Below are 22,661 nucleotides of genomic sequence, written 5' to 3' on the forward strand. Positions count from 1 at the left end.
TGATGTCTGCAGTTGGCAACAGTGGATGCACAACACCTCATGGTGTCCAGCAGCTCCTGCCTTCAACACAGCCACAGGGGTGTCCCATCTGTGATGCCAAGCTCCAGCCTCAATGGTTCACATGGCAATGGCCGGAGCAGCGCTCTGTGATGGCTGCAAAGCCTGTCTGAGAAGCAGGGTGAGTACAGGTGATGTCTGGAAGCTGAGCTCCATAAGGCCTGACAGATACTATTCCCTCTGCACTGAAGGCATCACTGTCTTTAGCAGGTAGACAACATCTCCATCTTCCTATGTGTATTTCCCATTGGTTTCCCTTTTGCCACCCTAGTTTACAGCCTGTGTCACTGTATTTGTATTACCCCTGCAAAATGTCCGTGTCCAGCAATTTTACCCAACTCACCAATCAGTAGTGAGCTACCCTTACCATAGGACAGCACCAGGCAAAAGGAGTCAGACTAAACTGTATATAATAATTACTTTGAGTTGTCTTTTCAGGTAGTTCCAGCTATGCCTTGGAGACCTGTGATCCACCTTGTATTGATAAACTGAAAGGGGCCACAATTAGATCCCAAAGAGGTGATTTGGGAGAAGGACATTGGGGAGTTCCCATTTAGAAATGGTTGACAAAGTGCCACAGTTATTTTGTGCCACTCTCATCCACTCCAGGCTGAGTTTTATAGAGGAAAAATGTGGCATTTCTATAAATACCTATTAACTGACAGCTGCCAAGAAAATTGCTCTTTGTCAGGAAAGTATTAAACTGATCTTTCCAGTTATTAGTTTTTTAACTATGCCTCCAGAGGGAATGACATTCCCTTCTTTATTCATCCCGAATGGGACTTATGTGATCAGATTATTTATTCATTACTCCTCATCCCCCAGGAGGAGGGTAAGATTAGAATTACATATCCTCCAGGAAAAAGACTTCTTTCTCTGCACTTGGAGCAAGACCATACCTAAACTATGTAGTGGAATGCAGTCAAATACTCTTCCAGCTTGGAACTAAGGTTTTGGTAAGAGTCCCAGTGAAGATGCTTTGTAGGACAAAGGACAGAAGAATTTGGCCTCAATTATGTTCATGCTAATCCCATTTAGCCACATGTACCGTACGTGTCAAAAAAAATGAAGCCTGGAGCTACCAATGAAGTATTTTACTCTTAATCAGAGGAGGGAAAAGAGACCCTAGTTTGCATTTGTTTATCTTTCCAACTCTTTGGAGGCGGTCAGCAAATACACCGCTGCAGGTCAGGGAAGCACACAGAGACATCACCCAGGGCGACTATTCTTAGCCTGTTTCTTGCAGGGCTAAGAGTTTGCCTTGGTTTTCACTATCCATTCCAGGGAGGCTCTGAGATTGAAATTCTTCTGCATTGAAACTCAGATTTGAACCTTTTTTTCATATGATAATCGGGTGAGCCATGCCATTCTTCCCCAAGTGCATTGTTATCATGTGCACTGCCCTCCCACTTCATTACCCAAGCTCATCCTTCCCTTTTCCCATGCACGGTAACAGCATCCAGTAACTCTTAGCATCCACACTGGAAAAGTGATCATCTTTAAGCAGAGTCTAGAGAAATGTTTGAGAGCCACCTCCTTTTGTATTCTCAACAGATCTATGAGGCAGTCTGAAGCCATGTTGCCTGCTGCTTTCCATAACACAAAGAGCAGCTGAGTATCAGTGTCTGAACAGAGGAGACTGAAAAACTGGAGAGTCTGATGTTCTCTTATCAGGATGCAACCATTATTCAGCTCTTCAGCTCTTGAGGGCATTGGGCTGTACCAGTAGCATCTATAGACTCTGGAGACCAGCTCCCCAGAGCTGACAGGCATCCCTCAGCACCTCAGATCCACAGGGACTGGCTGCTCGTATCCCGTTATTCAAACCTGGGATCAGGTGATGCACTTGAGGTTCTTTTTAAAGTCCTCTGGTTAATCCCAGTGGGATTTCAGCAGGTATATTTAATACTTTATTTATCTTTGATACATCTTGGCATTGTTCCCTCACTGCACAAGGATGAGGCAGGAGGGATATGGAATCCTAAAACATTCAAGGAACCCGCAATTCCTTCAGTTTTTGCATCCTGTGGATGCAGCAATGGGCAGTATGTGCAGATTCTGACCAAGTTCACTGTGCTTGGGGAATATTTATAATGAATGGAGACTTGCAAAATAGCTGTCCTAAAAACCACTCCAAATCCATGACCAGACATCCTCCTTTTAGGTTTCTAAGAACGTTACAGAAAACCCTATTCTTGGTTTTACATTAGAAGACTGAGTGGGGGTTAGACTGGGTGCTTTCACAAGTAACACCAGTTTAGATAATCTACACATTCAAACAGTGAAAAGATCCAGGTTTTGGATGCACAGGCTTTCTCCTCAGCTTCCTCCTCAGCTACCGGGTGCAGCCAGCAAAAGAAACCTTCATCTTCAGGTGCAATTAGAAAATGGGAGTTAAGTTGAAGCAATGGAAAACTTTTAACAACATGCTTCATTTTCAACCTCTTGTTTCACTTCACTGTCAGTCTCCAAGGCAGGGGCACTGACATACACGTTAATTAAACCAATTGAACCTCCCCAAAGCTGAGCTCCCCCTTTCTGAGGGATCTCTCCCGCTCAAGCGGGAAGCGGAGCTCCGCAGCAGGGCAACCCCGCCCCATCTCCTGCAGGGCCGGTGTCGGGAGCCCCGGAGCCCTCCGGCGGTCCGCTGCCTAGAGCTGCGGGAGGCCCGAACCCCTCACAAGCCCCTGGCGACCGCGGCGGGCTACGGCCTCCCCCTGAGGGAGCTCCCGCCGCATGCATCCGGGTCTCCGGCCGGCCTCTGACGTCATCAGTATAAAGGCCTGCAGCGCCTTTGTTCGCCCTCATTGCGCAGTTGCGGCTCGGTGTGAGCGGAGGTGAGTGCTGCCAGCCGAGCGGAGCGGGCCCGGCGGCTCGCGTAGGGGTACAAGGGGACCTGCCCCTCGGGGCTGGGCCGCGGGAAGGCGGTGGCGAGGGGAAAGGCGCGGCCTGTGGGTGAGGGAGCTGTGTTCCGCCGCTGCGGGCCCGGGGCGAGGCGCGGCAGGGCCAGGCCAGCCTCCATGCCCGCCCGGCCCTGGGGAGGGTGGGGGGAGCATGGTGAGTGTGGTGGGGAGAAGGGGGGTCCCAGCCGCGTGAGGCGCAGTGGCCGCCATTTTAGGTGCGGGGGGATATGCCCGAGGTCCCGCCTCGTGGTCCGCCACATTCCCCAGGAGGACGGAGGGAGGCCGGCCCAATAGCTCCAAACGGGGCTGAGCTGCGCGGTCGCGTTAGTGCCGCGGCGGTCTTTAGGCGCCGGGAGGGAGAAGAGTCCTTGCCAAAGGTGGCCGCCATTTTGCGTCAGTGCCTGGAGCCCGCGGAGGGTCTGACGCCCCCCTCTTGCCTCCACGCGCTCCCCGGCCCGCCGCGCGTCTGCCTGGGGCACAGAGAGGGGCCGCCGCGCACGCCGCGGCCTCCTGTGCTGCGCGGCCCCGCCGGCCTCGTGCTTCCCCGGGGACTGCTTTGTCCCCGCTGCGCGTCGGCGGAGCGGCGCCGGCCCCCTTTGAACCCTGCTGCGGGCCTCCCGCTACGGGGCCGAAGGGGTGCGGGAAGCGTTTGAACGCAGGCGCCAGGCGCTTTGCCAGGCACTCCGCGCTTCTCCTTTGTCGGGTTACTCTGCCTTTGTCGTTTCGCCTTCCTCGCCTTGCCTTAGTGGTGGCCTTACTGTGTAGAGCTGCAGTGCTGGTCTGGTATTCGTTCAGGCTGACACGCTGGGTAGGCCAGGAGTTCGGCATAGTCTCGATGTGCTTCAAATAGCTTAAAAAATGGACTTAATTTGGACTGTTGGCGGAAACTGACTTGAAAGCTAACATTTTGATATTGTTTTGACGTATTAAATACATGTATTTAAACATTTATGACAGGATTTAGAGGGAGTGCTTGGGTTGAGGACAAGACAGTAACCGTGAAAACTTCCCATATTCACTGATGCTGCTTGATCTGAAGAGTTCTCATCAGTGCCTTGTCCCACTTTTTAAAGTTAACCTACTTGAAGTAGACGATATGTGATAAAATAACTGGAGTTAATCGTGGCCTTTGTTGCTTCAGTCTAAGAACTGTACATTTGTTCTGTTCTTTATCACTCCTGACATCTTGCTCAAGAAAATTCGCTTGTATTTTTGAGGACTCATTGATACTGTATGAGGTGGTGTTGGAAGTTTCTCCTGCAGTCTGATGTTTCGTTAATAACAACCTTATGCTCTTAATAGGTCACTTTCAGAATCAAAATGGTTGAAGCAGACCGTCCTGGGAAGCTTTTCATTGGGGGCCTGAACACAGAGACAAATGAAAAAGCCCTTGAGGCTGTATTCTGCAAATATGGACGCATCGTGGAAGGTACAAAGAAAACCCTTTCTATTTTAAGATACTAAATAATAAAAAGCAACAAAATAGCTGTGATGACTCTTTTGGCGTTGATCATCTGGAAGTGATAGCGCTTTTATGTCCTCTAAGAAGTTCTGAGCTTAAAAGGTTAAATAAAGGTTAGATGTTGCTGCCTGATGACAGGGAAGGGTAACCCAGCTTTCTTTTTGCAGTCCTTTTGATGAAAGATCGTGAAACCAACAAGTCCAGAGGATTTGCCTTTGTCACATTTGAGAGTCCAGCAGATGCGAAAGATGCTGCCAGAGATATGAATGGGAAGGTAGGAATTGAGACCAGTTACATGTTGATGTTGCTGCTGGCCAGCAGTATTGATCTGTGGGGTAAATTAGCTAGTAATAAAAGTTGGAAAGACAGTGGGTTAGGATATTCTGGAGGCAAGTCATAACTAGGCCAAATGCCTCTGTCTCCATGAAGCTGGAATCAGTTTCTCCCAGTTATGGACTTAAACTAGAAAGTTAAGTCTGGCTGTCAATTATACTTCCTTTTTTTGTTTATTTGGAGGGCTTTTTAGTAGTCAGCTCTTCATTCTTGCATGCTTGTTACAATGTTATCATATTTGAATGCAGGATTGTATAAATTACACTGTAGGGAAGTGACTGACTTGAAAAGTATTAATGGTTCCCTTAATGTGGGTTTAACATGGCTTCCCTGCTGTGCTTGCTTTATGTTGATGTGCTATCTGGTAACTTGTAGGTAACTCCTACATTTGTGCGTTGCATCTTAAATTTACTTAGGGTGTTAGAGGAGCATCTTGCCATTAAATGTGAAATATCTTTGCAGTGAACTAGTAATTGCATTTGCTTATTTACATCCTGCAGTGCAATGGTATGACTTTAAAAACAAATAAATAATGCATCTGTGATGTCTTTAAAAAGAAGCCTGGAGCAGAAAAAAAATCTGTGGTAGATACATGGGTGGTTTGTCAAAGGATTGTAGGCTGTTGGGATCTGTGTCTGTTCTGACGTGTTTGAGAAGCGAGATTTAAGTTTGCAACTGGTCAACAGCTGTTTATCTTCATAGAGGTGCTCTCTCTAGACTGTGAAAGCTGTCTTTGTTAACCTTGAATTTCTGGCTCTGGTCTTTCATGCATAATCTGGACAGATGTGTTAAGGTCATGCTGCATTGGTATTTAAGCAGTGTCTCTGAGATGCCATTTATGTAAGGTGAAGAAACCTCTTTTGTTCTGGTTAATGAACATTTGGAATTTTGATAGCTGTTTGTCTTAGTATAAGACATTGAAATGAAAGAAGAGTGTCAGTCACTGCAGGCAGTAAGTAAAGCATGGTGAAAATTTGTACTTTGGAAGTAAACAAGCTTGCTGTAGTGTTCACAGTGAACACAAACAGTAAAACCTACCTTGTTTTGTGTTATAGCAGCGTTCTGCTCTGTAGACTTAGTTTCTGGGTGCTTCAGGGCAACCTCAGGACAATAGTGTTACTTCCTGTGGAGACTTACTTCTTTCTGAAACAAATAAGTGCCATTGTCAAGGCAGAGAGTGGCAAGTTGGTAATGTCCTTTCTGTACCAGCCTAAACATCCTTAAAGGTGCTTCTTCTATTGAATTTACACCTCCATTGTGTAGTTTGCTACAGTTCTGAAGACCTAACTGCAGGTTCTCAAACACAGATTCCCTCACTGAACTTCAAGCACCAACAGTTGTCAGATTGAAGGGACTTCAGTTGCCAATCTTAAGTGTTTGTGGAGTGCAAAGTTCACATGAAAATCCCTCTGAAAATAATCACCACCTCTTCTAAATCTTAAACGTTGTGGCATGTGTTTGGTCACATTGGAAACATTTAGGAAAGTAATACTTGCTGAAATAGCTAAATCAAATTGAATGTGGCTGAGGTAATGTCTGCATGGTCTGGAATACACCCACCTGCATCATTGTCAAGAAGTCTGGAAGAGTACTGCCTTGTGGAGCATTGTTCTCATAGTTTCTGCCTTCAACGCTACAAATCTAAAAGTACCTGCCTCAGCTTTGGAATCTGAACAGCAAATAATAGTGTATGAAAAGAATCCTCACTTGGGATTTGGCCTAGAATGATGTCTTTAACATACCTTGCTTGGTTGCATATGAAGGATGTGGAAGATGTTCATGAAGTAGTCTCTTGTCTTCATCTTCAGAAAGCCTTCTGTACTGTAAATTCTGCTTGTACCTCATGAAGACTGCATCCTAGATGTGAGGAGGAGTGATGGTTAAGGCGTGCTGTAGGAAGACAGCACTGTAATAAATCACAACTTGGGATTTTTCCTGTTTATTTTCAAATGCTGGATTGGAGTGCTCATGCAGAAGGACAAGCATCACTGTGCTGGCAGTAGCTCAAGCAGTCTGTAAGGAGATAGTTGGCCTATTCAGCCAGGGGAAGAGTTCTGCATCACTGGTGTTACCCACTTTGTCAGTCCAAAGGAATTCCAAGTGGGAGCTAGTAGAAGAGGTTGACTTAGATTCTGCAAGAGTGAATTTGCTTTTGAATTTTTTTTGCTTTGCATGTATTTATGCAGAACATCCAGTGTTTTGCTCCTTTGGGGTAGGGGTGGGGAAGGAAGGGAATTAATAATGTTTTACTCTAAAATGGCACAAGCATAGGCTTGTCTAAGCTTACTTCAAGATTAATTTCAGTCCTGCAGAAAGAGGTCAGGAGATAACTATTTTGGAGTGGGGGTGGAGAGTTCTCACTTCAGTTACTTTCTGTGCAGGATTGGATCAATGTTAGCATGTCTGAGCAGCACAGACGAAATGCCAAGAGTTCTTTATCATATCAAATTACCAGCCTTTTTTAGGAACCACCTTACTTCATTGCAGTCAAGCCAACATCCTGATGTCATGAAATGCACATACATACCTGGACACAGGTCTGAACACTGCAGGTCTCTAGTGGTCAGTTAGTGCAGTCACCTGCTCTGATCATTTTGTTTTTTTCAGTCCTGAGAGCAAAATGAATAATGCAGGAGAGGATATGACCTTAGAGGAAACATCCAGGACAAGCCAAAGATGTAATTCCAGCATAGACCTGCCAAGCCAGCTGGACTGTGTTAAGAGGTTGGAAGCAAATCCTACAATCCAAAGAGCTGTCTAAACTGTACTCAGCAGTGCAGAAGGTTGTCTTCCTCTAACCAACAAGAAAGTGCTTCCAGTTCTTCTGGTGAAGAAGCTATAAAATATGTAGAAGCTCAGCCTCATAAGAAATGATCTTCAGTTCTTGAGTATATTTGGTGGAAGGAAGCCCATTTGATCTGCCATCAAGGAATGTGCAGCAATGGTGGAGTCACTGCAGCATCAACAGTACAGTGGTCCATTTGAGAGGAACCACCTGTGTTTCATGCAAGTTTCTCTAGCAGTCTCTTTGCAATACCTGATTTCTGACCTACTCCTGAAACTTTCCAGATTTCATTCATCTTTCCCATTGGAACATGGAACAGTTTGCAGGACAGTTCTCTAATCTTTTTTGGTTACCTGCCTCATCTTACAAAGCTGTATAGATTGTTCATTCCACATAGATAGGTTTTATGATTGCCAATTTATTATTATCCTTAAATGACTCTATCTTCAATTACTGAGCTGCTTTTTAGCACCAGGGTGACTCCACTTTATGGTGCCTATATCATAGTAGAAATGGTACTGCAACACTGATTCAAGGTTATAAATACCAATTAATGAATGTTCATGTTCAAAACTGGTGACTGGTGCTTTGGGCTCATTGAAAAATTCTTTGAGATGGCTTGTGTCAGTTTTACCTGTCAGTGGGATGAGAGCTTACTTCTTTGAGCTAAGAACTTATAAACTGAAGTTGTCCCTTCTGCTTTAAAACAGGACAAACTGACTAATATCTTCTGGTTAACAAAAGAGGGAAAATAATCTCTTGGACCTAATGCAAGGTCTTTTTGGACCTTAGGCATAACTTTTTAAGGCTGCTCGCATGAAGCAGCTTCAAAACAAAACCCTCTTTTGCCTAGTTAAGATGCATGAGTGCAAGGTGGAAGGAAGTAGGAGGAAAAAGGAAAATTGTACCTCCTACATAAAAAACCCAAAGAACTTGGAGTCAGCATCCAGGTTCTGAGAACCCATGTTAGCAGAAGGGGATGCTGTTTGGTTTCCAAGCTTCAAACAAGCTGTCAAGAAGCTATCAGGAAACAGGATGGCAGTGACCATGATGGCAAAACTTAAGGCTTCAAGCCCACTGTTCCTGTTTTGAGAAGGATGACTGAGACAGATGAATGATGGTGGCAAAATAATGATGCAAACTGCTAAGTTCAGTGATTAGAGGTACTAATGCTTGCTCCTGGAATGGGCGAGCTTGTCATGCCAGAAGGCTTTTGGAGGAACCTTCCATAAGTAAAATACATTTATGAAGTCAAAGCCAAGCCAAATCTGGTGTTGGCTAGTATTGTTCAATTTCTTCTCCTCGCGTTGGACCTGTGAATATACACACAGGTTTTCCAAACAGTAGCTACAAGTATGTATTGTGGAGGAGTACCTGAGCTACTGAAGCGGATGAGTTCAGGGAGGCCTAGATTTCAGTGAAGAACAAAAAAGACTCAGTACCTCAGTAGAATCCTGTCAGCAGCTCAGAGTAATGCATCACTAGCAGTCATATTCTTGTTCATTTATTGCAGGTAAGGAGTGCCATAAGCACCGCTTCCTGCATGTATAATTCATTAGTTGCCATAGCAGAGGTAAATATTTAACTGCTAAAAAAAGACAAACTGTGTTTGCCAGGATAAATGCGTGCAGTAACTGAACTGCAGGAGAGCTTGTGATAGCGGCTCTGCTGTAATTATCAAGTGTTTGATGTGCAAAGATTATACAGAGATTTGATGAATGAAGTTGTTACTCATTGTGTCTTTAGCACCTGCCCCTGTGTGAGCTGAGGTACAGTAGTTGGCTACAGAGTTCCTGTTATTGCAGATCTATATTCCAGAAAAACCTTCCACTTTCAAACTCTAAAAACCCACCACAAAGCACCTCCGCTCTGCAAAAGCAACAGAGTAAATGTAACAGTCACCTCTTTTAAAAACCCAGCCCTGAAACAGTAGAGAAGTGGGGTGAATTCTCATACTTGCTCTGCTCTGTAGATGCTGAAATTACTTCTAAGTACTTCAATGATCACCGTTCTGTCAGGACATCAAGACAATGTACTAAACGGCCTCCCCATTGCCAGAAACCCCAACTGAAGCTAAGATGCCTTCAGCTTAATCCTGTAACTACTGGTGCAGTCCTAATTTGGTACAAAAGCCCATGGCAATTGAAAGTAAATTGGAGATCATAAATGGTGTTTCATTTGCAGACTAAGTGACAAGGGGCTGCCGTAATCATTGGATACTTGTGTTTTCACTGAAAGTCCTTTCTGATGCTGCTCTGTCTAAAGGTGGTTTTTTCCCATCAGTACCACAAGAATGAAGTACTGTAGAAGTTAGGCCCAACATGCTGCTGAGTACATGGGGACTAATACTGAAGACTCAATCAGTTCTAGAGTTGCTCTAACTTTATAAAATGGAAGCCCTATGATAGTGAAGCAAGAGGGGCTTAATTTAAAACATACAAACGTGACTGAGCACTGAGTAAAGCAGCTTCTTCTTTAGTCATTAGATGGGAAAGCAATTAAAGTGGAACAAGCAACCAAGCCATCCTTTGAAAGTGGTGGGAGGCGTGGGCCACCCCCCCCTCCACGAAGCAGAGGTCCTCCCAGGGGCCTTAGAGGTGGAAGAGGCGGCAGTGGCGCGAGAGGACCACCTTCAAGAGGGAGTCACTTGGGTATGTATTGACCTCTCTCATTATATACTTGGACAACATACAAGACAATCCCATTGGAAGATGACAGTAATCCTACTGGAAAAAAAAAAAAAGTCAAACAGCCGAATAGTGCACTCCTTGTTCTTTAATAAACTGATGAAATGTGATCTCAAGCAGTTTAGTCACGTTTTTGATTAGGCAAGTACACCTTAAGAAAAGGCATTCAAATCTGAAGATTCCCTTCTACAACTAACACTCCACTTGGCTTTTTGGCTATGAAAGAAAAGCAAAACTCCTGCCCTGCACATGAGAAAGGAAGCTTTCTGGTATTCAAGTTGAAAAAGTGATTCTCTTCCACCAGGGAAAGGGAACTGCCTTTCATTCTTACTAGCAAGAGGTCTAAACTTACCAAGTTCTAGAAGTGATCATTCTAGATCATAGTGGGAGCTAAGGAAGCTAAGGTTGCTTTGTTATAAAACAGTGTGTTGAGTTGAAGCTTTCTGAAGTGAAAGGATAGTGTATTACTTGATACTGGATATTCTGTAACTTAAGATACAACTATTTATTCAGAGACTTTTCAGTATCAAAAATACAGCAATTGATGGAGAGACTTTCAGTATCAAAACAGAACTGTCACTTAAAAGCAAGCAGCACCTGAGGTGTAACAGTAAAAGCTGTAATGCAGAAAAACCCCCTGGAAATAGTGAAAACCTCCTGTCTTGGAGAGTCTGTGTAGTAGGTTCTGCAGACTCTGTAGTGTCTTTGTTCCCTCTCTGTAGGATCTTCTCTAGTACATCTTCCCAGGTGGCTCTTGTCTTCTGAGAACAGTAGCTTGTTGATTATTTAGCCGATACCTGTAATCAGTCACAGCTTGTCTTCCTCACTTGGGTCATACCCTGTGGCTTTTGCATATGTTCTAAAAGACAGTTCTTGAGAGCAATTTAGGCTGTGGACAGTTAGCTTGATGGGCTCTCATTTCTGCCAGTAGCATCAAGTAGTGGCCAAAATACAAGAGAAGGCTTTGAAGTCTAGTTTTATGGGTTTACTGTTGATCACATAGTGGTAATAATAGCGCCTAGGTGGTTGTAGTTCAGGCTTTTAGGGGCATATGGGTGGGTATTACAGGAATAACAAATTGGTTCATGGCTTCTAGGGTCTTCTCGAGGACCGCTTCCCATGAAGAGAGGTCCACCTCCACGAAGTGGAGGCCCTCCACCTAAAAGATCTGCACCTTCAGGACCAGTGCGTAGCAGTAGTATGGGAGGAAGAGGTAAGGATCTCCTGAATTACTTTTGTTACCTAATCAGCTGTAGCAGCTTAGTTTTAGTTCAGGAACTGTTGCGAATCATCAATTCTAACTTAAATGTGTTGTGGGATAATGCATTGTTTTCCTAATCTGCCAGTTCTCCTCATACCATTATCATTTTGTAGCTGGTTGGGATAATTCGATGTGATACGATATGTTCCTTCTAGTGCTGCTTTAAAACTGTACAAGCAAAAGTGTAAAGCATTATAAATGTAGGCTACAGAAATACTTTTAAATCATAGAATAGTTAGGGTTGGAAAGGACCTTAAGATCATCAAGTTCCAACCCCCCTGCCATGGGCAGGGACACCCTGCTCTAAACCATATCACCCAAATCCCTATAAACAAGGATATTATCTGCTGATACTTGCCTTGAGGAGTCTTTCATGTGGCTAAATGATAATTAAGAACTTGGACTCTTCCTCTTAAGCTCCTGTGTCACGCGGAAGAGACAGTTACGGTGGTCCTCCACGCAGAGAACCAATGCCATCACGAAGGGATGTCTACATGTCTCCAAGAGATGACGGCTACAGCACTAAAGATGGGTAAATTCCCTTCACTAATTTATAGTTAGGCTTTTTTGTTCAGAGAAGGATTTTGATCTTTTAAGGTGTGACATCTGGCTGACATCTCATTTCTTGTTCTTTGTAGCTACTCGAGCAGAGATTATCCCAGCTCCAGGGATACGCGGGACTACGCGCCACCTCCTCGAGACTACGCGTACCGTGATTACGGTCACTCCAGTTCACGAGACGAATACCCCTCTAGGGGTTATAGGTACCTACTGTTGGATTTTTCTCCTTGTCATATTATTTTTGCCATGATCTCGCTGACTTATACTAAGTCTTAGTAGTCTTTCCTCCTATAGTGATCGTGATGGATACGGTGGTGGGCGTGACAGAGACTACTCGGATCATCCAAGTGGAGGCTCCTACAGAGATTCATATGATAGTTATGGTAAGAATCCATTTTGAGGATCATGTATTAAGCTGTACAGGTGTCATAAAACTTGATTTTTACTAAGTTGCTTGTGTTTTACGGGGAAGTGGCACGCTTTTTTTCCCCCCTACAGTGAAAGTGCAGTTGTTGGTTACCATCATATTAAATAAGCTATAAACTAAAGAAGCAAAATCTACAGTTCAGAATTGCAACTATCTCTGGAAAATATGGCTGAGTTTCTTCTCTAAAATAACAAGCTGTTCTGGAATACCCAGTAAAGAGCCTGCCTGAATAAACACCGTCTTCAAATCCACTCACTGCCTGCTATGCAATCCCCACTTTAAATACCATTAATGTGGCGGATAATATTAAGAACATCTCAATACATACAAAAGAGTAGCAGTAACCATTTAAATACAGCAATTCTGTAAATTCAGGTTGAAATTGTTCTATATAACTTATGGTGTTGCCATATTACCTGACCATTGACCCTGCAGGTAACTCACGTAGTGCTCCACCTGCACGAGGGCCCCCGCCATCTTATGGTGGAAGCAGTCGCTATGACGATTACGGCAGCACACGAGATGGATATGGAAGCCGAGAAAGTTACTCAAGCAGCAGAAGTGATGTCTACTCAAGTGGCCGTGATCGTGTTGGAAGACAAGACAGGGGTCTTCCCCCATCCATGGAAAGGGGCTATCCACCTCCTCGTGATTCTTACAGTAGTTCAAGCCGCGGAGCACCCAGAGGTGGTGGCCGTGGTGGAAGCAGATCCGATAGAGGTGGAGGCAGGAGCAGATACTAAAAACACTCTTTAAACTTTTGGACCAAGACAAATTACGTCACAAACAAAAAAAGCAAAGTGGAAGTTGTTTTATCTTTACTACCAGAGGACTACTAAAAGGAAAAGTTGTTTTTACCTTTTTTTATTGTTGCCTGTTAAGTTTTCCCCTCCATGACTTATGCTTTTGTGAGGAAAAGTTAAACCCGTGTTTAATTTCATTTCAAAATTGTTAACATTTCTTTCAAAAAGCAGATGTTAAATGTATAAAACTTGAGCTGTGTACTAGTGTTGTAATTTTCCAAGTAAAGTTTCCCTGAAATGCCACACTTCCCATCTGATTTTCCTCATGAATGGAACAAGCAGTTCATAAGAGCTTCCACACAACATCCAGCCATCTAACATGGAGATGGATTGTTCTACATGTTCAGCATCTCATTCTTAAACAAAGTATTGCTTGTGTTGGAGGGTGGTGGGGCTGTTCCACACAGAGTTCAGTTGTGCCTAGAGTTTGAAGTCACAGTGTTCTCAGTACAAAATACCTTCAGATCCTTGTGTAAAGAGAAAAAATAGAGGATATCATTCACTTAACCCGAAAAAGCAAGTGGATAATGCTATTTTCTGCCTTCCTACTGTTACATGGGGAGTTTGAAAGGATCTCCCTTCCAAATGAATCTCATGTACATGTAAGTCAGCTCCAGAATACTGTAACAATAAAACCCCTTGACCAGTTCCATCAAAGAAGCTACAAAACGATGCTTGCTCATACTGTTTCCAATTTTTGCAACTCTGTAGTGTTTCACTTTTAAAGGAACATCTTTGATTCCAAAGGAGAAAATAAGATAAGCACAGAAGTCTTTCTCTCCAACTTCTCAAAGGCTTATGGCTTCCTAAAAACAAGTGAATCTTTCAGCATTCCACAGCTGATTTAAAGCATCAAATGCCTGTGAAACAGCAAAGATGGTAAGCAAAGCAAACTAGTTTTTCCAGTCTAAGTCAAAATTGAACCAAGTTGTCTTCCTCTAGTACAGTAAAGCCAAGCTGCACGTCATGGCAATGGAAATGCTGTCTAGATTTAAAAAAAAAAAAAAAAAAAAAAGGAAAAGAAATACTTCAATATATTAAAAGTTCTCCAAATTCAACATTTCTTCTTGGATAAAAGCATTTAATGGCACCAGTTTTGAAACTAAAGCTGTAATGCAGCTCATTGTAGACAGAATATTGTCAGGTAGGGTTGGGAGGGGGTATTTTGTGCCCAGTATCTTACAGTGAAGATGCTTAAAGAGGCTGCATATACTGTATTGTAACAAAATTAAAGCTTTGTGAAATCAGGAATTGGTGTAGCTTGCCAAATAGCAGAGTTTGAAGCAAGCCATTGCAAACTTTAGTTGGATGCCTGAATCTCTGTACTTTGACACTGCAATTTAGGGATAACTAGTACATGTGGCAGAACCTGTGGCAAGTTGTTCTGACTCAGGTAAAGCCATGAAGTTCAAAAGATGCTCTTGAATATAGTAGACATGAAGACCTCCAACTAAAACCACACACCCAAAAGCTTTGTACTACTGTTTAGACCTCAGTAAATTTTTGTCGTTCAACTTATGGATTTAACATGGCAGTGCACCATTGACAAGGAATGAGAATCCATAAGCCATGCAACCTGTCACTATGCCATTCCAGTCCATTCCAAGCCAGTGAATCCTCCACCACTTAGAAGAGAAGTAGTAAAACTTGCAACAGAATAATGTGCAAACCCAACCTTGTGACTGTTTCGAAATGGGGGGGGGGGGGAAGCACTATAGGTTGGCTCATGCTGTAAAATGTACTTGTCTTAGTTTGTTGTATCCTCTCTTGATTGCAGGGTGATAACTTCTAGAAGATAACCACTGAGGTAATGCTGGTTCATCTGTGCTGATGGCAGAGGTGATGGTGCCTGTACCAAAACATAAGGTAAGGATTACTCTGGGGTAGTAGCGGGAAGGGGGATTTCTTGTGGTTCTGTGCTTAGAAATAGTCATTTATATGAAGACAGGCTGAGAAAGCCTGGGGAAGAGAAGCTGCATGGAGATCTCAGAGCAGCTTCCAGTATCTGAAGGGGCTGCAAGGATACTGGAGAGGGACTCTTCATCAGGGGCTGTAGTGACAGGACAAGGGGTGATGGGTTCAAACTGAAACAGGGAAGTTCAGGTTAGATAAAAGGAAAAAGTTCCTTACTGTGAGGTTGCTGAGGTGCTGGCACAGGGTGCCCAAAGAAGTGGTAAATTCTCAGTCCCTGGCAGTGTTCAAGGCCAGGTTAGACAGAGCCTTGGGTGACATGGTCTAGTGTCAGGTGTCCTTGCCCATGGCAGGGGTGTTGGAACTGGAGGATCTTAAGGTCCTTTTCAACCCAAACCATTCCATGATCCTTCATGGACTAGGAATAATTTCCATTTCCTGTTTGAATTTTGGAGGAGGAGGTTTTAAGTAGGCTTTTTAAGACAAGTTAGGACTGACAGGCTTCTTGTCTGCAGAAATTTATCCCCATTTGGGTGCAGTTGAACATAAATTAAATTACACATTGTAACACTTTCAATCATTCTGCAGAGAGATAGTTAAGTCCTAGGGATCTTTATAAGACCAGACCATAAAAATACAAATCGGTGTAATAAATGTGAGTACTGGCATTTAATCAGTCTTGTCAAACATGTAATTTAATGATTATACTGAGCATAATCTTTGATTAGGAATTAATCTCCGCAGAGCTCCTTGGATTAAATTGCAGAGTTCCAGTCATCTCCAGAATGGTTTAAAGCTTTGCAGTTCAGCTGTGTTTCATGCCTCTGAAGCTTACCCTATTAAAACTACTTTGCAAGTAGATGTAGGTGCCACTGTCTTCAGATTAATGTGGAGGGATTACTCTGTTTCTTTGATAACTCACCAGGGAAAAGAACAAGTGCTAGTGTCTATAATCCTAATACATCTTTTTGTACAGCTTTTCTACTAAATGTTATTAAGAAAGGAAATAACTTTAAATGTGGGACAGATCTGTTAAGTATAAAGTGATGCATAAGGACAAATCCCTTTCCCAGAGGAAGTATTTATGTAGGAAACTTGCACTTCTAATGTCATTTATAATCAAGTTTTCAAAGTACTCTGTAAATGGAAGAATGTACTTTCTGTTGGTTTCAAATACTGCTTTTGAGAACCAACTTAGAAGTGGTGAAAAAAAGCTGTAGTTGAGACTGTTCTGCATCTGACACATGGTCACTGTTTTCAGGGTATTGCCATCTTCTGTGAAGGATGCTTCTGGTGCAGACAGTCCAATGTCTGCAGCCTCAGTTGGCTTACAGCTTATTGTTTTCAGAGTCTCAGCAACTAAGTAGCTGTGCAGTGCCTTCATTAATGGTCTACTCTGACATACTTCTGATAAATTGCTGCTGTTACCTTGATAAAGAAGAAAGAGATGCTTTACTTCAGCATGCTGGATTGTATTTCAGATCAAATACAGAAGCATCAAGAGTACTTCTGTTACAGGAAGCTCTTCTCCTCTGCTCCCACACCAGCGTGCAAAAAAAATAGCAGGAGTCAATTATTACATGTATGGTTTGAGGCTGATCCAAATCAGGAGTCCTTTAAGGAAGGGATGGAATATATCCTAGGTGACTTACAAAGTTTTTGCCAAATCATCATCTAGCTTGTGTCAGAAGGTTGTCAGCTTTTATTTGTACATGTGTGCTTCAGTTCTCTGTATTATCCAGGTGAGTTAAAGTTGGTTACTTTTGGCAAGTGAGAAAGCTGCCTTTTCCAGCCTACTCTGCACCTTATAAACAGCTCCAAATTCTTAACAGGCATGGTGCCAGTGTTAGTGTAGGGGGCAATAAATAGAGCTTAACTCATGGCACGAAGGTAATACTGACTTTGTAAAACATAAGGATGTAATTCTACAGATTCAGCAAGCTGTTGATTACAGGTTTATAGCACATGGGTACTTAGAGGTTGATACCAGTGTGCATGTCAGTTCATTACAGGACTCCTGAGTAGCACATTGAGATGGCCAAGAGCTAGTGGGATTTTGTGGTAGGCAGAGTTTGGAGGGCGAGTAGATACAGAAATTACAGGGGCTTTACTTAGTACATGCTCTGGAGACAATGCTGCACAAGAAGTGTGCATTAATACAAGCAGTGCTCAGACCAATTTGATTATTGTAGTTAGCTACTGATGCATTGTCATACTCTTGGCACAGGCTGAATACCATCCAAATGTGTGTATAAAAACAATCATCAGGAAAATCAGTTAACTGTTCTGTCTCCTGGTTTCTGAGAGTGTACTAACTTGCATTTCCTTTTTCAGTTACAGTGACCAGAAGAAGGCAGTGCAGCAGTGGGTATGCAGTGAAAAATGGAAGGATAACAAAACACAACTGTGAAAGCTTGGCTTTTGAGTGTGGTGTTCCCCACTGTTTGTTTCAGTGGGCTGTGTTACCGGTCGGAGTTGCCTTTGAAAGTAGCACTACCAATTTCTTGGATATTAAACACCAGGTGGAGGTCATTTGCTGTCTGCCAACAGCAGTCAGTAGATGTGCTTCAGTAGATCCTGCAGCAGAAAAATACTCTGAGGTTGCCCTTTATGTGGGGTGATTTCTGTTTATGTTGGGGGGGGAGAAAGCAAGTTACATAAAAGAGAGGTTTAGTCCCCTAAAAGGCAGAGGACTAAGTTGTTACAAATTCTTCACCAAGAAACCATAAGAAGTGTTATTATATTGTTACAGTTGTCCAGGCCTTCTGGATAAGAGGAGGGAAGTGTTGATGTACTGAGATGGTGTTAGTGATAAATCTCCCAAATATTATGTGTTCTTGCATGTACTGGCTTCTTGCAACCCTCCAGACAGCACTGCGTCTCTCACAAGACGCTGTCTTCAAAACTTGGCATTGATTTTGATGCATTTTTATCTTACATATGTGTTCATGTGCCAATGGATGTGAGAGGAATCCTCAGGTGCTGCTATTCCATATAGAAAACTTAACTTCACATTGATTGAAGTACTTAACAGTCATGGCTGATAAGGTTTATACTGTGAGAGACATAAACTGATCTCATTTAAACCACTAACACTCAGTTTATAATGTGTAGTTAAAGCATGCATATCTTAAGGGGTTTAAAACTACCTGTGGGTATTGGGGTAAGAGTATCACTTCAACCATCAGTTGTGGACTGCAGATTGTAGGAGTAAGTGTATGTGTATGTAGCAGATGGGTAGAATTGCAGTATTTCCCAGGACTAATAAATTTACTGTTAAAGAACCTATGGGTTTGGTTTTGTCTGTGGGGGAAACAGGGTTTCTTTTAATTTGAAAGAAAATAGCCATTACTGAGTGCCATTTGCATAGTGGAAAATACGACTGGTGTTATATACTGATGGAGGTGTAAGGCTACAAAGTGGTCTTGGAGAGTGTATTTGCTGCAGGAAAGAATAACGTGCTGGGATACCAAGAGGCTGCTTTTTCAGCAGTAGCTTACGGGGTTACTGCTGTTCAGGCTGAACCAGATCATCCCAACTGAAATGTAATGCCAGCTTCTGAGCTGTCATGCAAACTTAAGATTGATACCTGCCTGAAATGCTAAGTAATGAGACTACCACCCATGTGAACTGGCTCATGTACTGCCTCAGACTTGATCATTGAAAGTCACTTGTTTAAATGTGAGGCATGAGTAAAACGCAGCAGAAGAATACTCCACTGTTGCTCTTTGTGTTGTTTTCCCTCTGTGCTGAAAAAAAGAGCAAGTGACTTTGAGGAGAGTAGGATGTTTTCTGAGCATCTGAATGCTGTTGTTGCTCCTGTGACAATCCTCTTACTGATACATCAGTCCTTTGATAACTGGGTATAGACCACCTCCCTTTGTTTAGTTTTTAAGTACTGTTATTCTATACAGTCGTCCCTGATGTAAATTGAGCTGCAAATAAAAGTGTATTTGTAACTAGGGGGTGGAGGTTGACTGACAACTCATTTGATTTGTCCCCATCAGCAATAAACCAAAGTTGAGGTCTTCTCCAAAGACCAGAACAGAAACTTCCTGCTTGGCAGCTATACCTTCATGTCTGGATTAATTCTAGTGTAACGGTGGGTGAACAAGCTGGAACATTTTTAAATGGGTCCTTTCTGAAAGATGTGAGGTTTGCCTTGAGTTGGCTTATTAGAAATGCCTTTATGAATAATGTCTCCAGACCTTTCAAGCTGTTGGTAAGTTCAAGATGTGGGAAGCATTTTCATTTACTGGTACTTGCAACCAATAACATCTGCTCAGCTGAAACATGAACTAGGCATGAAACTAAACCTGCCTACATAAGACAAGGCTTGCTTTAGAGGAGGGTCAAGTACTCTTCTGTGCTCAGGTTTGTAGCAATGAGTTTGTTTTTTACATCAGAAACTGGTACGTTCTGATAAGGTGACAGAAGTGGGTGTCTTCATGTACCAGTGGCATTCCCCTTTATATTGTTGAGCCTTAGCTGTCTTTGCCTGCTACAGAAAAAGCAAGCTTTGACAGTGGAGAGTGTAAGTACTCCTGAAAAATAGTGCTCATGAGAACTGGAGAAAGGAGAAAAACCCCTCAAGTTCTTGTAATCAGTCATAAATGCAGTGTTTGGCACATACAGATAGTTGCAGATGCACTTCACCAGGTGGCAGTGAGTTTGATGGAGCTTCAGTTGGCTTCACCATTCACACTCTCTGCAGCTCTGCTACTACCATGTCCTTAGAGCAGAGAACTGGAACTCAGCTCCAGGCCTCACAAAGGTCAAAACGTGTCTAACCCTAAAAGAACAATTATGATTTCTTACTGGTGTCTGTTAAAAGTAGGTCCCAGGAGCAGGCGTAAGACCTGGAAAGGGGAGATGCAAACCCAAGCATGTTTATGTGATTTATCCTTCTGCTGTTCTATTCCTACCGTTTAAATCACTAACCCTAAGCAGTTTGAGACCACTGATGTCTTCAAAACAAGTTGCTTCAAGTAACAGGATTAAGAGTTGACTCAGAACATTGTCACTGTGCAGTGCTGGTTTTTGGCATCATAAATGGAGAATGACTTCACTTTCCATCTCTTCTGGTGAAAGGACAGTTAAGGTGTCAGGGCAATTGGGCTGCTTCAAGTTAATCTGATCACTAGTAATGGTTAATACAGAGCAGGAGAAACTGATTAATTCCAGTGGATCCTGAATTGCTGGTAGAAAGGGACATTTTAACAGGATGAGTAAAATAGTTGGGAAGCTTAATGCTCAGCTTTGGAGGACTTAAATTTGTGAACTTTTCTAAATTATCCAGATGTTTGAGAGATTTAGCATCTCCCAAACCCCATTTTAAATTAGATGTGCACTTACATATAAAGCTATAGAAAACACCCGTTATTTTTCTACATACAGTGCATGGTCAGAATTCATTTGCAAAATTCAGATGTTGAAAACAGAAAACTTCTAAAAGGCAATTTTAATAACTAGGTTTGCCCCATGAAGTCAAAAAAGGCTGATTTAAAGTCGGTGTAATGCTGCTCCCAATCCTCTTTAGTGTGAAGTTCTGTTTTAAAGCTGTGAATACCTCTTTATTTAAAGTAGTAAAGACAAATTTACTCCTTGGGACAATAGCTGTAAGTAAAGCCTGCATTTACCAGGATACCACAAGGAGAAAGTCACTAGGTATGTTGGAACTAGATGCTATTAAGGTCCTTTCCAACCCAAAACATTCTATGATGGTGTTGGTGGAACCAGTATCCACATAAACCACTTCTGTTTCCAGTGATGTTGGAACTGTAGTTGACTGTAACAGAGCACTAGAAGTTCTTTTGCTTCGAGAACAAGTTTGTTACCCCCCAGTAAGAGTACTTCTGGTTCTTAAGCTTTGGTGAGTTTCTGTGCTGAGCAAAAAAAAAAGGTAGTTTCACCCTGGAGCTGTGCAAGCAGCAGCAGAGGCAGGAAGATGTAATCACGGATGTGGGTTCCAGCAAGCTGCTGCACAGGAGAACTGCGCTGGCGGCACAGCGCTCCAGGATGAATCCAGAAGAGCAAACTGTAACGTGGCTGATTTCCTTGGGAGTGTTAAATTCCCCGAAGAAAACAGTAGATGATCCCAAAGAGTTCCTGAAAGCTGCTCTCAAAGATGGAACTGTGCTTTGTAAACTCATCAACCGACTGCTTCCGGGATCTGCTGAAAAGGTAACTGCTCTCTTAAGATGCATTTTGGGGAGCTTGAAACAGTAAAATACTGCCCTGCTTTGTGCTTTTCTTTGGTAAGGTGAGCAAGGAGTATCAGCGACATGGTTTCCATCTCACTGGCACCTAACTGAGGGAACGGTGCAATTGTAGCTTTAGTCCTTTGATTTCATCTCTACAGGCAGGAAAAACCACCAGAAGTTTGCAGTTGGCTGAGTTACACATGTTCATCCAGTGGCAGGAAATACCGGGCCTACCAGAGATCAAAATAGCTTGGTTTTGAATAGAAGGAGATGCAGTTTGTCTGTATTTACGTAAATGCCATTAGCTACGACTGTAAATGTATTCACTCTTTCAGAACTCTTAGTGTAAAACACTTCGTTAGTCAGGAAACACACCAGAGAAGCAGCTTAGGTCAGGAATAAATCACAAAGCTTGCATCCATAGTATTCTGAACTGTGCCAAGGCCAGCAAATCCATTGGTACTGAAGCCATATAAGCTCCTGCTACAGTTTTACAGGGGATATATTCAGACAGTCCAAGAGCGTGGTAAGTTACTGCAAGAGGAGCAAAAAGAGAAGGAGTCCAATGAGAGGAAATGGCAACACAAAGGAGAATGCTGTTGAATTAAAAAGAAAGAAAACACCAGGTTCACCCTGTAGAACAGGAGCCTTTATTCCTTGAGCACAAATCAGTTTTGCTGACTGGGAGCTCCCGGTTGTGCTCATACGCGATGCTTGGGGTACAGTGTGTTCTTAAAGGTCACCCGTTTCCCACTGCCGCTTGGGGCACTGGCATCTGCTGACATTCAACACAAGATGCCGACCATCTCGATGTGTGCATCACTTCCTCCAAGTGGCTGGCTCTTCCTGCTTCAACAGCTTGCCTGCCTCCCCCAGCCGCCCCCTCCAGAAGCTTCCCTAATTCAGTATAAGCTGCACATGTCAATATTCATGCAGGGCCCCCTGAATAGAGCCTAGACAGGAGGTAATGCAATGAGCTCAGTGGATTCTCTTTCTTTAGCACTGCCTGGAGCCTAAAAATGAAGCCGATTGCATCAGTAATATTCAAGAGTTCCTGAAAGGCTGTGCGCTCCTGAAAGTGGAGGTAAGTCAACTTGGCTCCTTGCTTTTACTGTCATAAAGTGCTTGTTCCATCAGCCTTTGGAAAAAAGCTGGATACCAGAGGGATGAAATCGGTGTCATTCCTCATCTTTTGTATGAGTGACAGCAATCAGAGCATGGGTGACTTAACATTCTGTCTGGAGAATGTGGAAACAGTGCATTGACTG

At 43.1% G+C, this 22,661-nt stretch overlaps 2 protein-coding genes and 1 non-coding gene across 7 annotated transcripts in view; all 3 read left to right on the top strand.

Annotated features, from left to right (window-relative positions):
• Positions 1–39: 39 nt before the first annotated feature.
• Positions 40–18,474, top strand: RBMX (RNA binding motif protein X-linked). 3 transcript variants are annotated; one of them, XM_061353196.1, is made up of 10 exons: positions 40–178; positions 4,263–4,389; positions 4,590–4,696; positions 10,020–10,191; positions 11,324–11,440; positions 11,906–12,020; positions 12,127–12,252; positions 12,329–12,432; positions 12,912–15,145; positions 17,525–18,474. In XM_061353196.1, the coding sequence occupies exons 1-9, from the start codon at positions 113–115 to the stop codon at positions 13,217–13,219; spliced, it is 1,242 nt and encodes a 413-aa protein (XP_061209180.1). In that variant the 5' UTR covers positions 40–112; the 3' UTR covers positions 13,220–15,145; positions 17,525–18,474. The 3 variants fall into 3 exon arrangements, with proteins under 3 accessions (XP_061209180.1, XP_061209178.1, XP_061209179.1); XM_061353194.1 differs by lacking the exon at positions 40–178 and having other exon boundaries at positions 12,912–14,158; positions 15,057–15,145; XM_061353195.1 differs by lacking the exon at positions 40–178 and having other exon boundaries at positions 12,344–12,432.
• LOC133212208 (small nucleolar RNA SNORD61) lies at positions 4,446–4,519 on the top strand. Its single transcript, XR_009725418.1, has one exon. It is a non-coding gene; the product is annotated as a small nucleolar RNA SNORD61 (small nucleolar RNA).
• Positions 18,475–20,654: 2,180 nt separating the features above from the next.
• Positions 20,655–22,661, top strand: part of ARHGEF6 (Rac/Cdc42 guanine nucleotide exchange factor 6) — a 37,612-nt gene continuing 35,605 nt past the window's right edge. For all 3 annotated transcript variants that reach the window (XM_061353187.1, XM_061353188.1, XM_061353189.1), the window contains exons 1-2: positions 20,655–21,373; positions 22,394–22,477. In XM_061353187.1, the coding sequence (XP_061209171.1) occupies positions 21,209–21,373; positions 22,394–22,477 (249 nt within the window). In that variant the 5' untranslated portion in view covers positions 20,655–21,208. The remainder of the gene's footprint in view (positions 21,374–22,393; positions 22,478–22,661) is intronic.

Source organism: Neopsephotus bourkii, unplaced genomic scaffold (genome assembly GCF_033783945.1).
Source record: "Neopsephotus bourkii isolate Nb327-2 ecotype Australia unplaced genomic scaffold, CSIRO-AGI_Nbou_v1 NB_668, whole genome shotgun sequence".
NCBI lineage: Eukaryota > Metazoa > Chordata > Aves > Psittaciformes > Psittacidae > Neopsephotus > Neopsephotus bourkii.

Bases quoted from the DNA above. Each gene is read 5' to 3' on its own strand.
- RBMX (XM_061353196.1), top strand. From the start codon at position 113: ATGGTTCACATGGCAATGGCCGGAGCAGCGCTCTGTGATGGCTGCAAA. The intron at 10,192-11,323 runs GTATGTATTGAC...CATGGCTTCTAG, and splicing joins TTCAAGAGGGAGTCACTTGG to GGTCTTCTCGAGGACCGCTT. The intron at 11,441-11,905 runs GTAAGGATCTCC...CTTCCTCTTAAG, and splicing joins CAGTAGTATGGGAGGAAGAG to CTCCTGTGTCACGCGGAAGA.